This window comes from Antennarius striatus, unplaced genomic scaffold (assembly GCF_040054535.1).
Source record: "Antennarius striatus isolate MH-2024 unplaced genomic scaffold, ASM4005453v1 scaffold_35, whole genome shotgun sequence".
Lineage (NCBI taxonomy): Eukaryota > Metazoa > Chordata > Actinopteri > Lophiiformes > Antennariidae > Antennarius > Antennarius striatus.
Window position 1 is genome coordinate 85,856 of NW_027172347.1, and position 14,008 is coordinate 99,863.

At 41.5% G+C, this 14,008-nt stretch overlaps 1 protein-coding gene across 1 annotated transcript; it reads left to right on the forward strand.

The window, feature by feature from the left end:
• Positions 1-655: 655 nt before the first annotated feature.
• On the forward strand, positions 656-9,292 carry LOC137591962 (band 3 anion exchange protein-like). The gene is made up of 11 exons (XM_068309856.1): positions 656-913; positions 1,448-1,589; positions 1,961-2,093; positions 4,621-4,693; positions 4,872-4,914; positions 5,018-5,187; positions 5,489-5,722; positions 5,783-5,911; positions 6,018-6,212; positions 6,703-6,933; positions 9,191-9,292. The coding sequence occupies exons 1-11, from the start codon at positions 656-658 to the stop codon at positions 9,290-9,292; spliced, it is 1,710 nt and encodes a 569-aa protein (XP_068165957.1).
• Positions 9,293-14,008: the final 4,716 nt, after the last annotated feature.

The following is a 14,008-nucleotide window of genomic DNA, read 5'->3' on the forward strand; positions in this document are numbered from 1 at the left end:
CTGCATTGAGCAGGTGGTGTACATTTATTGATGTTTTACTGAAAATATTTTTGTAATGACTTTAGTGCCTGGAAAAATGTTATCAGTTGAATCTCTTCACTCAGGCTGCAGGTGATGTCCATTCAAAAAGGGCAGCTGTCCTTAGAGCACTTTGCCTCTACCTTGGTGAGGATGATGGACATCTGATCCATGATTATATGGTAAGTTTAATGCTCTCAATGTAACCTGTATTTAAGATTCTGAAGTAGTTTTTCCTGTATCTTTGGCTCCCCCCCCAGGTTTCTTCAGTATACAGCAGAGGTGCATGTTGCGTTAAAAAGAATGATTTGCTGTTACAGTGCACCATTCTAGAATCTTTGACATGTAGCAATGTTTCTTGTCCAAGTTAGTATAGTAAGATGTTTTGTCCCTGTTGATTATACGATAGAGCCAGCCATAGAGTTGAAGCACAAAACTACACCTTGGAACACACAGTGCACATAAAACACGTGATGCACAAATTGACAGTGCCCTGATTGAAATCGGAAAATGTACAATGTATTGTAAAAATGTTTTTTGTGGCAAAGCATTGTAATGTTTCCCTTTTCTCCTATTTACTTAAAATATACAGGACGTCGAAGGAAATGCCATCCTGACTGCCATGCAGAAGTGAGCCATGGGCATTTACGTCATCGGCAAGGAGAAGGGAGATCCTGGAGATCATGATTATATAGGAATTTATGTTGATGGAGAAATCATCCTGGACAACATTGGTTCTACAGCCCAGGCTTGTGCAGTGATGCTTGGAGTGATCTACCCATTGAACCTGGCCTACCCCATGGAACTAAGACGCTATGACAAATTTGTTCAAAAAGTACTCACGGAAACGGATGGGGACAAGCTTTCCCCCAAAGTCCTTGGACTAAAGAACAAAGTTAGTGTTGAACTGTAAAACTTCTTTGGCCACAATTGTTTTCTTTGGTGTTTGTGAAAGTGGAAAGGTAAGGTTAATGTGATTTGTTTTGATTGTTTTCCAGGTGTGGCCCACTGTGTATGGTTTGTTCAATGTTAAATTTTTGTTTCATATTAAAGTTGGTTGTCTAAATACATTTTGTGGTTCTGTGTGACGTATGATAGCTAAAAATATAGCATTACAATCAGCTGAATACAAAAAGATACTTTAAAATCAATTAAGTTATTTAAATACTATTATAAAAATTAGAAAAGCATACATTATTTACTTATATACACTTAAAATGGATTTAATTAGACTTACTAAGGAAACTTGTGTTAAATCTACTCAAAATAGTTTTGGAGGAGTTACAGAATATAATTTAATTGAATTTACTTAAAAATTATTAGTTCAATCAACATAATAAAAATATCCAACTTCAGACAAAATCATTTCATGCAACATCTTACAATGTTTAAATTAGGTTCATTCAACAAAACATTTTTTTGCCTCCAGATGGACGTAGAGGAGGAGATAGAGTCGGTCAAGGAGGAGGAGGAGACAGGGGAGGGTCACGAGGGTGGGGTGTTGGAGTCCTCAGACACCTCCTACCCCACCTTGAAGAGCCTCATCCAGCTGTGGCGCAGCCTGAATAAAGGTTTGTGAGGATCATTGTCAACACATTAATTATTTGTACTTTGATTGGATTTCATGTTGTAGTTCTACTCTAGAGGAAGAATGACACTTATACTTCACCTTACAAATACCAGAAAACAGATTATTTTATTCTTTATTTTAAATTATTAAAAGCACAATAAATAAATATGAGGGGCATTGCCACAAATTAATACGACCGATTTAATAAAATGCCATTCGCCTTTACCAATAATCAGCATATACAGTAAGTGATGCCTAAACTTTGAAGCTTTGATATTCATATTCCAGTAATGTAATTCAAACTATGTCTTTATCTCTCTCCCCACAAACCAGAACCATGAACTCACTTTTTTACATCTTTTTCCACAATAGGTGTGACAATTTTCAGCCTTGGAGAGAAGACCTTGAAAAGCGTGGCGGAGAAGATTGTCAATGAAATGGTTAACAAGAAGATCAGACCTCGGGACCGAAAGCGCATGCTCCAATCTCTCCTTCAAAGCTGCAGGTATCTTCTGAGACATCACCAAACACTGACTCAAACATAAATGACCTACATTTAGGCTTTCAGCTGATGCTGTTATCCAAAGCTGCAAATGACACTGGAAGATTTCAGTGTCTTTCTAAGAGAAAGCTAAACAGAATATAAAGCATCAAACCTTTAATTATGAAACGCTGTCTCGGGCGACCAAGTCACTCTGCCTGTTTACTTAGGTCTTTTATTAGAGGTGAACACTGTCATGTAGTGAACTCAGTTCTCTCTAGAAGGACATCCGGTTCCTAGATTTTCATTTGCTTGTTCCATAAGGCAAGAAAAATGGGAAAAAAATAAGAGCTTGATTAAGAATAAAGCCAAGAGTGTTTGTTTTGCTTGGGTCCATTTTTATAGTGTATGCTATTTTTATCTAGATATTTTTCGTTTGGAAGCATCTTTTAATTTTTAAATGGGGTGGTCATAAGCTACTCAGGAAAATCAAATCAATTCAACATATTCCTACTGATAGTAATTGTGATGAACTTCTTTAAATGCTCTAAGTGTTTTATCAGATAATTATTTAGTCCTCGTGTCGCTGTTTACAAGCAGCAGCAATGATTGAAACACTCAGCTGAAGAAACCAAAGCTCTCATCCTCTTTTCAGTCCTCTCTAATAATGACCACTGGTTCAGCTGAGGTCCGTCGACCTGATACAGCTAGAGTCACAGCAGAGGGTATTTATCCAGATGAGTTCTGGGGCCAGTGTGGTTTAAGACTCTAACCTTTCCATTGCTATTTTTTGTGTCATAAATCATGGATAAATGTTTATCAGGGGTGACTGAACACCACTGCACTGGCTTGTCATACTGCATTCAGTCACGTACGGTATTCCTTTGGTGCTTAACCATATCACAAATGTGTCCTGCTGCACCATCCACACTCAGAGCAGCACCACTGAAAAGCCCACAATGTACAAAGATACTTACAGACCCATCAGGGAAATATGACTGTGATGTTCTGTGGCAGATTTAAATACAAAAGCATCCCACAAAAACGGATGAAGAAAGTTCACTTTACGTAGCTTTTAGATAACAGCAGAGATTAAAAACAGAACAGTCTGTCAGACTAGCAAATGAAGGAACAGGACATCACATTTCTGAGTCTGCATAATAAGGTAAAAGTACAAACAGGCAGGTCAGGTGTAACATAATTCAGATATGCTCAGAGGTCAAGCAGACCATTGGACAACCTGGCAAGGAATGATTGAAAATGGGTTGGTATTCAGTCAACAATGAGAGACTAATAAGGGGAGGCAGTGAGAAGGGAAAATCTGGTGAAGAGAATGAGCTGATGTAAGCATGAGCGGTAGGCTCTGAAGTGGTAGGACAGTTAGGGATAAGGCATAAAGACAAATAGAACTGTTATATATAGCTAGCTACTGTATATTGGGTTTGTGATATGCAGAGAGGAGTGCATGTATGTATCTGCACGCAGGTAAAACAAGACTACCACTCTTCACACAGATAGCACAACATAATGATTGTGTTCACTGGTGTTTAAATATCTGCGCTGCCGAGTTAAAACTAAAAAGATCTGCATGCTTCAGTCAGCCTTCAAAAAACAACTAATGCTGCTGAGTTACATCAAAACTCAAATTCATAACTTTCATGTCATAGCAGGTCACCGGTGAAATGCTATTTGCAAGTATTCTATTAAATGAAGTGCAAAGTCTAACCACCCTCAGGACGCCGCGGTGAAATGATGCATAAATAACATATGAAACAATTTTATCATAAAAGCTGACTTTATGGATGCTGGAGATGCCATAAAGATTGTTTTATTAACCAATAAAACCCCTGTCTTTATTTGACCATGAAGGATCAAGTGAGTGACAGTCTGGCACTATTTTGTAAATACCTTGAAATACCTAACAAAATTGCATCCTACTACAACACAAACCTCGATTGTTGTTCAGATGAGTTCAAAATATAGTAGACGGAAGTGTAACTCTCACTTTCTCATATAAGAAAAGTATAAATCATTTTTGTCAAACTAACAAAGCTGTCATGGGTGTGGTTTGGACCCAAATACAGAACACCCAGGGATAAGTCCACTTTCATAGCTTTAATCAGCAAAATCCTAATCAGAAGATCAGGCAAGGAACGATCAAACAGGCAAAATTCAGGAAACGAGCAAAAATAACACGGAAGTCGAAGAAACCTGAAGAGTAGGATGAGTAACTAACAACCTGGCAGTGAACTGAGGTGAGCAGAACATGAGTAGAGTGGAGCCTGAGTGGAGATGACGGCAGCAACACAAGTGACAGGAATGAGTGGATTGAGTTGGAGTGAATTGAGGATACAGAGGACAGGAGGGAAAACTGGAACTGGGAACATGACAGAAGCCGATTTCAAAAGTATTTCATCTCATCTCATTCATTAATTTCTAATCGCCAGTGATGTTGAAAGACTGCAGGGAATAAATAATCTATCAATGCTGTCACTAACTCTTCAGTGTGACACAAAAACACCCAGTAACACATGTGGTTTTCTCCCCAAAGCCAATCAGATGACCTGGTGAGTCGAGCTTCGTCTCAAGGGGTGGACCTGCAGAAGTTTTCAGTCAAAGAAAGGGTAAAATTATCCATTTATGGATAATTCATGTCAATCTGTCCTTGATCTGATGTCATAACAATGATAAGATCATGACAGTGATCATGAATTGTCAAATGTTTGGTTGTAAAATGTAAATCATAAACTGTACATTGTACATGTACAATGGCTCACCTCTGTTAATTCTCTGTTCCCTCAGACGGACGGATCCGACCTCGTGGAGGCCTCCATGGTGCTCGTGGGTGAGCTAGTGTCTACGTTGTTTGCTTGCATGTTTCCATGTGTTCCTTTGCCTACGTGTGTGGGCTTATTTAAGAGTTTGACATTTCTGTCTGTTTGAACTAGGAGCTTTGGACTTTCTGGAAAGACCCACTGTTAAGTTTGTGCGTCTGAAGGAACGTGAGGTGCTTGCCTCAATGCCTGTATGCTTTGTCTTTGTCATGGTGGGCCCCACCGAGGGTGATTTAAACTACCACGAGACTGGTCGTGCTATGGCAGCCCTTCTGGCTGATAAAGTGAGTGAACTTTCCTTTTTTTTTTAAACAAACTTGTATATGTATGTGTGAGCAGTGACACAGTGACAGAACTCATAGCTATCATTTGACAATTTTATATTCAGTCATTGATGCATAAATCCAAAGTCTTGATTGAGTCCCAAATCCTGTGGGGACTAAACCTAGTTTTAATAAACAAATTAGACCAATTTTAATATTTTGTCAATATGGCATGATGAGTTAAATGTAGGTGGACTTAACTACTGCTGTGTGGTATAAATTCAGTGAAGATTCTATTCCTCCTACACTATGACCATCCCAGGTGTTCAATCAAGCAGCCCTTCAGGCAAATAGTGCCAGTGAGCTGACGGACGCTGTGCGCAACTTCATGGATTGGAGCATTGTCATTCCACCAACTGAAATCCAGAATAAAGCGATGCTCACCCCTATAATCAGCTTCCAGAAGAAACTACTGAAAGACAGGCTTCAATCCACCAGTTCTCGTAGGGGTGAGACTCATTACACCCAATATCACATACAAAAATTCCATTTTTTGGTGGACCTGTTTGTTAATATTGGATTGTTGCATTCAAATATTTGTTTTTTTCTTCCCTAGTTTCCAACTCTGCTACACCTCCACCTGAAGAGCATTCAGGGGATCCTCTTCTTCTTTATTGCAGCTCAGCCCATCCTAGTCATTGGTTTCACTGGTCCTCTGTTACTGTTTGAAGAAGCCTTCTTCACTGTAAGTTATACAGAGAACCCTATCCGGATCTGATTGAACTTCAGTTTTGCTTGGTTTGTCCATATGATCATACCAAACTCAACTTATTCTCTTGTCTTTCATTCAGTTCTGTCAGTCTGAGGACATTGAGTACATTGTAGCGAGAGTGTGGGTTGGATGGTGGATGGTTATCATCGTTGTGGTGACTGTAGCCTTGGACTGCAGCTTCCTGATGCGTTATGTCTCGAGATTCACCCAGGAAATCTTCTTCATCCTTATTTTCCTCATCTTCATCAAAGAAACCTTTGCCAAGCTAGCAATGGTAAACCTACCTTCACCCACCAACTGACATACTGCATCCATCCAAATAGATGGGAAACATTAAATGTTTGTGATTGTACTGAACTTTCTCATATCCAGGTTATATGAGTGGATCGAATCCCGCTCCTGCCAGGATGTCACCAGGAGTGTGAGCTGACGGTGGGGGGCGTCAGGTCACCTCCCAGCCACTGCCGAGGCGCCCTTGAGCAAGGCGCCGTCCCCCCTACAAGCTGTTCAATTTGGGGCACGTTCAGGAAGCCGCTGCCCGTCACTCTGCTTTGTGATGTGTGTAGTTTGATGTGTGTACTAACTGCATGCTTACAGGCCCCCTTGGTATTCAGTCATACTGTGTTCAGGGGGGCCTGTGTATACACTGACTGTTAACTAACACAAAAAAAAACATGTATACACCTGAGTGACAATGTAATTTCCCTGCGGGGATTAATAAAGTATATTTCTTCTTCTTATAATCTTCCCTGTTTTCTCATTAGATATTTCAGGACAACCCAGTGCTTGTGAATTGCGATCATGTAAATTCAACTCCAGAAAATCCCTCGTTCCCAAAGGTGGTAGAGGAACTTGTGTATGACAATGCTACTGGAAACACCATTAAACCGCCTTGTCCCAGCACTGCCCTACTGTCCATGTGCCTCATGTTAGCCTGCTTCTTCATTGCTATCTTTCTGTGTCAGTTCAAAAATGGCACTTTTCTTCCTGGAATGGTGAGTTCCTGGAGATTATGATGTCCATTCACTGTTTCAGTAAAGACTTCTTCATAGTTACACATTAACCCAGTGTCTTCATTTATAAGCCATTTTATTACATGGCGCCGTGCTAAGTGGCGACTATTACAGTAGCTCCTGTGTGTTTCTTTGTTTTTGTATCCTTTCTCTTTCAATTCTGTCCTTTCACCTTTGTTTTTTTTTTACTACCTGTCGTTGCCAACCAGATTGGTCATGACTTTCTTATCCTTTTAAAACTTTTTTGGACATATCCACGACTTTTGTTAGCGTGTACCCATGGCAACCGGAGAGCGCATTGTTTACACCTGACCAGCTGGTGGCGCTGCGTCCAGCTGGGCCGCTGCCCGGAGTGAGGCCGACATCTCTGAGGAGCTGAGGAGGAGGCGTCGGGGCCGCAGAGCTGGGGCGAAGCTGAAGGCGAAGAAGATAAGGTTTCATCTGTCAGTGCCGGCCCCCATCACGGGTAACGTGAGGTCCCTGGGGAGTAAGGTGGACGAGCTCGCCACGCGGTTAAAACCCAGAGGGAGTATCGTGAGTGTAGCGTGATGTGTTTCACGGAGACATGGCTGCACTCGCACACCCCGGACGATGGCGTGGCGGTACCCGGCTTCAGTGTTGTTCGCGCAGACAGAGACGTTATTAGTAAAGGCAAGAAGAAGGGAGGAGGGATTACACTGTATGTGAGTGAGAAGTGGTGCAATCCGGGACACGTCCACGTGAAGGAGCGTCTCTGCAGCCCGGACATCGAGCTGCTTGCCGTGGGAATGCGGCCATATTACCTGCCTGGGCAGAGCAGACCACAACCTGGTCCTGCTGAACCCCAAGTACGTCCTGCTGGTCAAGGAGGCAGCCTGTCCACTCCAAGATGGAAGTGAACTCAGGAGGCTGCTGAGGCACTGCAGGACTGCTTCGACACCACGGACTGGGATGTGCTCTGTAAGCCACATGGGGAGGACATCAACAACCTGACGGACTGCATCACAGAATACATCAGGTGCTGTGAACACACCACTGTGCCAACCCGGACTGCACGCTGCTTCCCCAAAAACAAGCCATGGGTTACGAATGACCTGAAGGAACTCTAAAATAAGAGGGCTTTCAGGTCTGGTGACTGAGGGGAATTGAAAAGAGTGTGGCACGAGGTCCGAGACAAACTGAGGGAGTGTAAGGAGATCTACAGGAGGAAGCTGGAGGCCAAACTCCAGCAGAACAACATGAGGGACGTGTGGTCGGGAATGAAGAAGCTCACAGGGTGCTCAGGGGGACAACGGCAACCATCAGGCGGTCTGGATAGAGCCAACGAGCTGAATATCTTCTTCAACAGGTTCAGTTCACAACCGTTCACAATCACCTGAGGCTGAATGTTAGCAAGACCAGAGAGATGGTGATCAATTTCAGGAAGAAGAGAAGCACGCCACAACTGATCCACATCCTGGGAAAGTATGTAGAGGAGGTAAGGGACTTTGAGTACCTGGGTGTGAAGATCAGTAACAGACTTGACGGGAGTTCCAACATAGATGCTGTCTACAAGAAGGGGATGAGCAGACTATTTCTTGAGGAAGCTCAGATCTTTCAATGTGTGCAGCAAGATGTTGGAGATCTTCTACCAGTCTGTTGTGACCAGTATACTTTTCTTTGACGTGGTCTGTTGGGGGAGCAGCATCAGAGCCAGCGATACCAACGGACTTAACAAGCAAGGCTAGTTCTGTGATTGGATGTAGTCTGGACACTGTGGAGGTCGTGGTGGAGAGGGGGACTCCTAACAAACTTTTATCCATCATGGATAATGCCGCTCACCCTCTCCACCACACACTGGACAGACAGCATAGCTCCTCCTCCAGTAAACTACTACATCGCCGCTGTCGAACAGCAAGGTACAGGAGGTCATTCCTGCCACAAGCCATCGCGCTGTACAACAGCTCTGACATATCAGACAGAATCCCACCACCAGTCTGATGTTTAGATATGGCTTCACTAGGTCCTGTGTATGACCATAGAGCGTCACACTTGTTTATCTATGAGTACTGTTGTTAATAATAATAATAATAATAACAGTATTATTATTTTTAATTGTGTTCATATTGTTAATATTTTTTAATGTTATTATTAATATTATTGCTATCTTTTGTCTTATTTTTTCCTCAATATATATATTTGTTCTATAATAAATCTATCTACAGTATCTATCCAAATGTAAAACTCTTAAATCATGTTTCTTTGTGTGTCTGTTTACCAGATCAGACGTTTCATTGGGGACTTTACTTTGCCTATTTCCATTGTACTTGTGACTGCTGTGGATTTCATCATTAATGATACCTGCACAGGGGTTACTTCATGAATTTCAGTTTCCAAGTCCAGTTCATGCAAATTCGTGCAAACATTTTTGATTACATTTTAAGTGTCAAGTTTGCATTTTGGCTTTAATCATTTTGCTCATTATAGCGTAGAAACATGTTTCACTTCCTAATGTTCTTTCAGCTGCTTGTTCCACGTGCAGACTGTTAGCCAACAACCAAACAGGCAGTTGGCAGCAGAACCAAGGTGACTGCAAGTTGAAAGGGTAAAGTTCAGAAAAGTTACTGACCCTGTCCCGCCTCACACACACCCTCGCTGTACGTATTAACGAGGTGTCATTTTTATGTGAGCGCCGGGCAACAACAGGTTTAAGAGGGCCGGTGTAACCTTCCTGGAGCCTGGAGTGACACACACCCGGGTTATGTCGGCTCAAGGACGGACCTGACGCGAGGGGTGCCAAGATGGCCGAGTGAGTGGACGCTTTCTGCCGAGCTCTGCTAAGTAAGTTAAGTAAACGGTTAAAAACGAAGCTTTTTTGACGCCAATCACCTTCTCCGTCTCTCCAACATTACTCAGCTACTTTTAAGACAGTGGTGACTTCATGTCGGCCCGGAGTGAAAGAAAAAGACCCTCGGACAACGTCAAGCAGAGGCTGACGGTAGCATACCACACTGTATCTAAGGCTGGCAACGTCTTAATTGACAACTGCCACGACTACGTCAACCCCCCCCCGTCACTCTCCCAGTCTCAGACGACGGTATGGATGAGTTTCCACCTCTTCCCATCACCCCCAGCAAATCTCCAGCTCCGAAAAAGGCGACGCTTTCTCCCAACACCCAGGGGCTAGCTAGCCAAAACGATGTAATTGCCACCCTCTCTGCGCTGATCAACGCCAGAAGCGACAACATTGAGAGCATGGTAAGTGCCAATGCACTTAAAATTGAGGGTCTTAAAAAGACTATTGATTTTGTCTGCGAGGAAGTAAAGGCTGTTAAAGGGAAAGTGAGTACACTCGAGAAAAAAGCGGTAACTGAGGAGAAAAGAGTGGACATGTGTCAGCAGCGGATCTCAGAGCTGGAGAGAAACACTCGGAGATTGAACCTGAGACTCTACGGGGTTGCAGAAGATGAGAAAGAGGAACCACGCAAGAAAGTCATTGAAATATGTCAAGCTATCCTTCCAGAGCAGAAGAACAGGATGTCTGACACTGTTGACACTGTGCACCGCCTTGGCCCTAAACGTCAGAATGGAAACAGACCCAGAGGCATCATCATTCAGTTCACCTCGCGACTCAGCAGAGATGCCATCTGGAGAGCTGCTAAATCTTCTCCCTACCTGATGAGCAACAGCCTAAAATTCGCGGAGGATCTCTCCAAAGACGACAGAGAGCGCAGGAGTAAGCTGTGGCCTGACATAAAGAAAGCCCGTGAGGATGGTAAGACGGCCTACTTCATCGGAGGTCGTGGCTTCATTAATGGATCAGAACTTTCTCTCCCTAGTTAAGGAGCAACTTCTCTGCCCTTCTGATGCCTTCATAGACTTATTCCTGGTTCAGGCAGCTACTGAAGACTGTTATAAATAAAGCCAGCTGCTTCCTTTCCAAGTCTTCGTTTACCGTTATAATTCATGTTAATAATGCAGATTTCGGTCCCCTTTTGATACACTCTAAGTGGTCAGAGACTTTATTATTTCCTTATTTGTTCTTGTTTAACACTTAACTTTGTCGCTTTCTTTTGTTTCTCTTAATGCCAGGGGTCTAAGACAGACCTGTAAACGCAAAGCACTTTTTTTGTTTGCCAAGCATCTTAATACTGACTTTTGTTACTTTCAAGAGAGCCACTCAACTACTGCAGAGCACAGTTTCTGGAAATCACAATGGGGTAATGATATCTGGTTTTCTCACGGCACAGAGCACTCTGCTGGAGTCAGCACTCTTAAAAACTCTTTCAGTGGATCTGTACTACACTCAGACAGCGATTCTTTAGGTCACTATGTTTGCCTTGTGCTTAAGTACCTTGATGTTACCTTAATTACTGTTAACATATATGGATATAACACCAAACCTGAGAACGACAAACTTCTTCATTCCATAGAGAGGCGACTTGACTTTTTATTATCGAGATTCCCAAATTCTATCCTTTTAATTGGCGGTGATTTCAATATTGCCTTGGATAATGCTGCTGATAGATGGCCCCCTAGACAGCCCTCCCCCCTTAATTTGAATCTTAAGGCATTCATGCAGAAATTTGATGTTATAGATGTATGGAGAGAGAAATTTCCAGACGAAAGAACCTTTTCATGGAGCAACAGGTCAGGCTCAAGACAATCACGTATTGATTTCTGGTTATTATCCAGCTTTGTTGAAAAAGAGAAAATCACAGTTAAATTCCTTGCTACACCCTTAACTGATCATAGAGCAATTCATATTAATATCCAACTTTCTACTACAGACGATGTACCACTCAGATCTTCATACTGGAAATTAAACTACTCTTTGTTAGAGCATGATGCAGTTAAATCTGAAATCTGTAAATTGATTTCACATTTCTGGAACAAGGCTGAAAGAGAAAGATTGTACAACACCAATTGGGAACTGTTCAAATTTGAAGCAGGTAAATTCTTAAGAAGATATGGGTCGTCAATTTCTAAATCTAAAAGAGCAGAGGAAGAAGAAATTATAACAAAAATCACCTCATTCTTTCAAAGACCCCCTGATGAAATCACTGAAGAGGATAGACTTAATTTTTTAGACCTGCAAAAAAAATTAGATGACATTTATCGTCGCAAGGCAGAAGGTGCATTTATTAGGTCCAGGAAGAGATGGTTAGAAGAAGGGGAACAAAATTCAGCGTATTTTTTTAGGCTTGAAAAACTGCGTGCTAAAACCAACTCCATCCATCAATTAAATATAAATGGCGTCATAACTGACGATGCTAAACTAATCTCGAACTATTGCTGTAATTTTTATAGCAACCTTTATAGCTCACAATACAACCAAGAGCATGCCTCTTTATTCTTAGACTCAATTAAAGACTTACGCATCCTCAGTACTGTGGATAAGGACTTTTGTGACACCGTTTTTACTGTAGAAGAAGTCTCTGATGCCATTGCTGCTCTTAAGAAGAACAAATCACCAGGAAGTGATGGTTTAACCGCAGAATTTTACAAAGCCTTTTCAACACATTTAGCCCCTTTTCTTCTACAGGTTTTCTTAGAAAGCATAGGAAAAAATGCCCTTCCTCCTAGTCTCACTCAAGGTCTTATAACCTTAATTCCAAAATCTAAAAAAGATGTGCTGTCTCTCGATAATTGGAGACCCATATGTTTACTCAACAATGACTACAAAATTGTGGCCCTTATTCTCGCCAAAAGAATTAAAGAGGTCTTAGATACAATAATAGATGAGACTCAGTCGGGCTTTATGAGAAATAGACATATATCTAACAATATTAGACTTGTCCTAGACATCCTTGACTATTCTGAGTTGATTTCTGATGAAAGTTTTGTCCTCTTCCTTGATTTCTATAAGGCCTTCGATACGATTGAACACCAATTCATCTTTCGCTGCTTAAAGATGTTGGGTTTTGGTGAATTTTTTTGCACGGCTATTAAGACTCTGTATGCCAACGGCAACAGTTCAATCAAAATGAAAAATGGCACGACTCCAAGGTTTAACTTGAAACGAGGCATCCGCCAGGGATGCCCCATTTCCCCCTACCTCTTCTTACTCTGTACTCAGATTCTCACAAACCATATCACTAACAGTGCAGTGCAAGGAATCTCTATAGCTGACAAAACTGTTATTATCAGCCAACTGGCTGATGACACTACTCTCTTCCTAAAAAATGCTAACCAAGTCCCTGTTGCTCTTCATGTAATCAATGATTTCTCTAAGGCCTCTGGCCTATGCCTTAATCTGAATAAATGTGAGCTATTAGCTGTTAAAAATAGTAACGCAAATTCCATTTGTAATATTCCTGTCAAAGAAGAAGTCACTTATTTAGGGCTCTTGATCTCTAAAAACCAGAATTCGAGATGCATTTTGAACTTTGACCCGATCATTCAAAAAACCAAAGTTAAACTAAATCAGTGGTTGCAGAGGGACCTGTCCCTTAAAGGCAGAGTCCTTCTCACTAAAGCTGAAGGTATTTCTCGGCTCACCTATGCAGCTCTCCCCATACATCTGGATAATAAAACTATCAGAAATATTGACCGTTTACTTTTTGATTTTATTTGGAAAAATCGTACGCATTATATCAAGAAAGGAGTTGTTATGAACGACTATGAACATGGGGGGCTTAACTTCCTAGATTTTGCTACTCTTAATAATACATTTAAAATAAATTGGGCTCGACACTTTCTCAAAAATCCTGTCTCAATTTGGAACTTCATTCCTCAGTACATCTTCTCTCGCTTTGGTGGTTTACACTTTATTCTCAGTTGTAATTATAATGTAGACAAACTTCCTGTAAAATTGTCAGCTTTTCACAGGCAAGTTCTTCTATCGTGGTCTCTAATCTATAAACATAACTTCTCTCCTCACAGGTACTTAATATGGAATAATAGAGATGTTCTTTTCAAGAATAAATCACTTTTTATGGACAGATGGGTTCAGAACAAAATTCTTCTGGTAAGTCAGCTGTTTAATGGAGAGGGACTTTTGCTTACTTATAGGGAATTTTTATCCAAGTATGAATTTCCTGTTACTCCCAGGGAATTCGCCATAGTGTTTGACGCTATCCCATCAGGTACTTTAATG

Coding starts and splice junctions, on each gene's coding strand:
- LOC137591962 (XM_068309856.1), top strand. CDS start 656: ATGGGCATTTACGTCATCGGCAAGGAGAAGGGAGATCCTGGAGATCAT. Junction 914..1,447: donor TCCTTGGACTAAAGAACAAA/GTTAGTGTTGAA, acceptor TTTTGCCTCCAG/ATGGACGTAGAGGAGGAGAT. Junction 1,590..1,960: donor GTGGCGCAGCCTGAATAAAG/GTTTGTGAGGAT, acceptor TTTCCACAATAG/GTGTGACAATTTTCAGCCTT.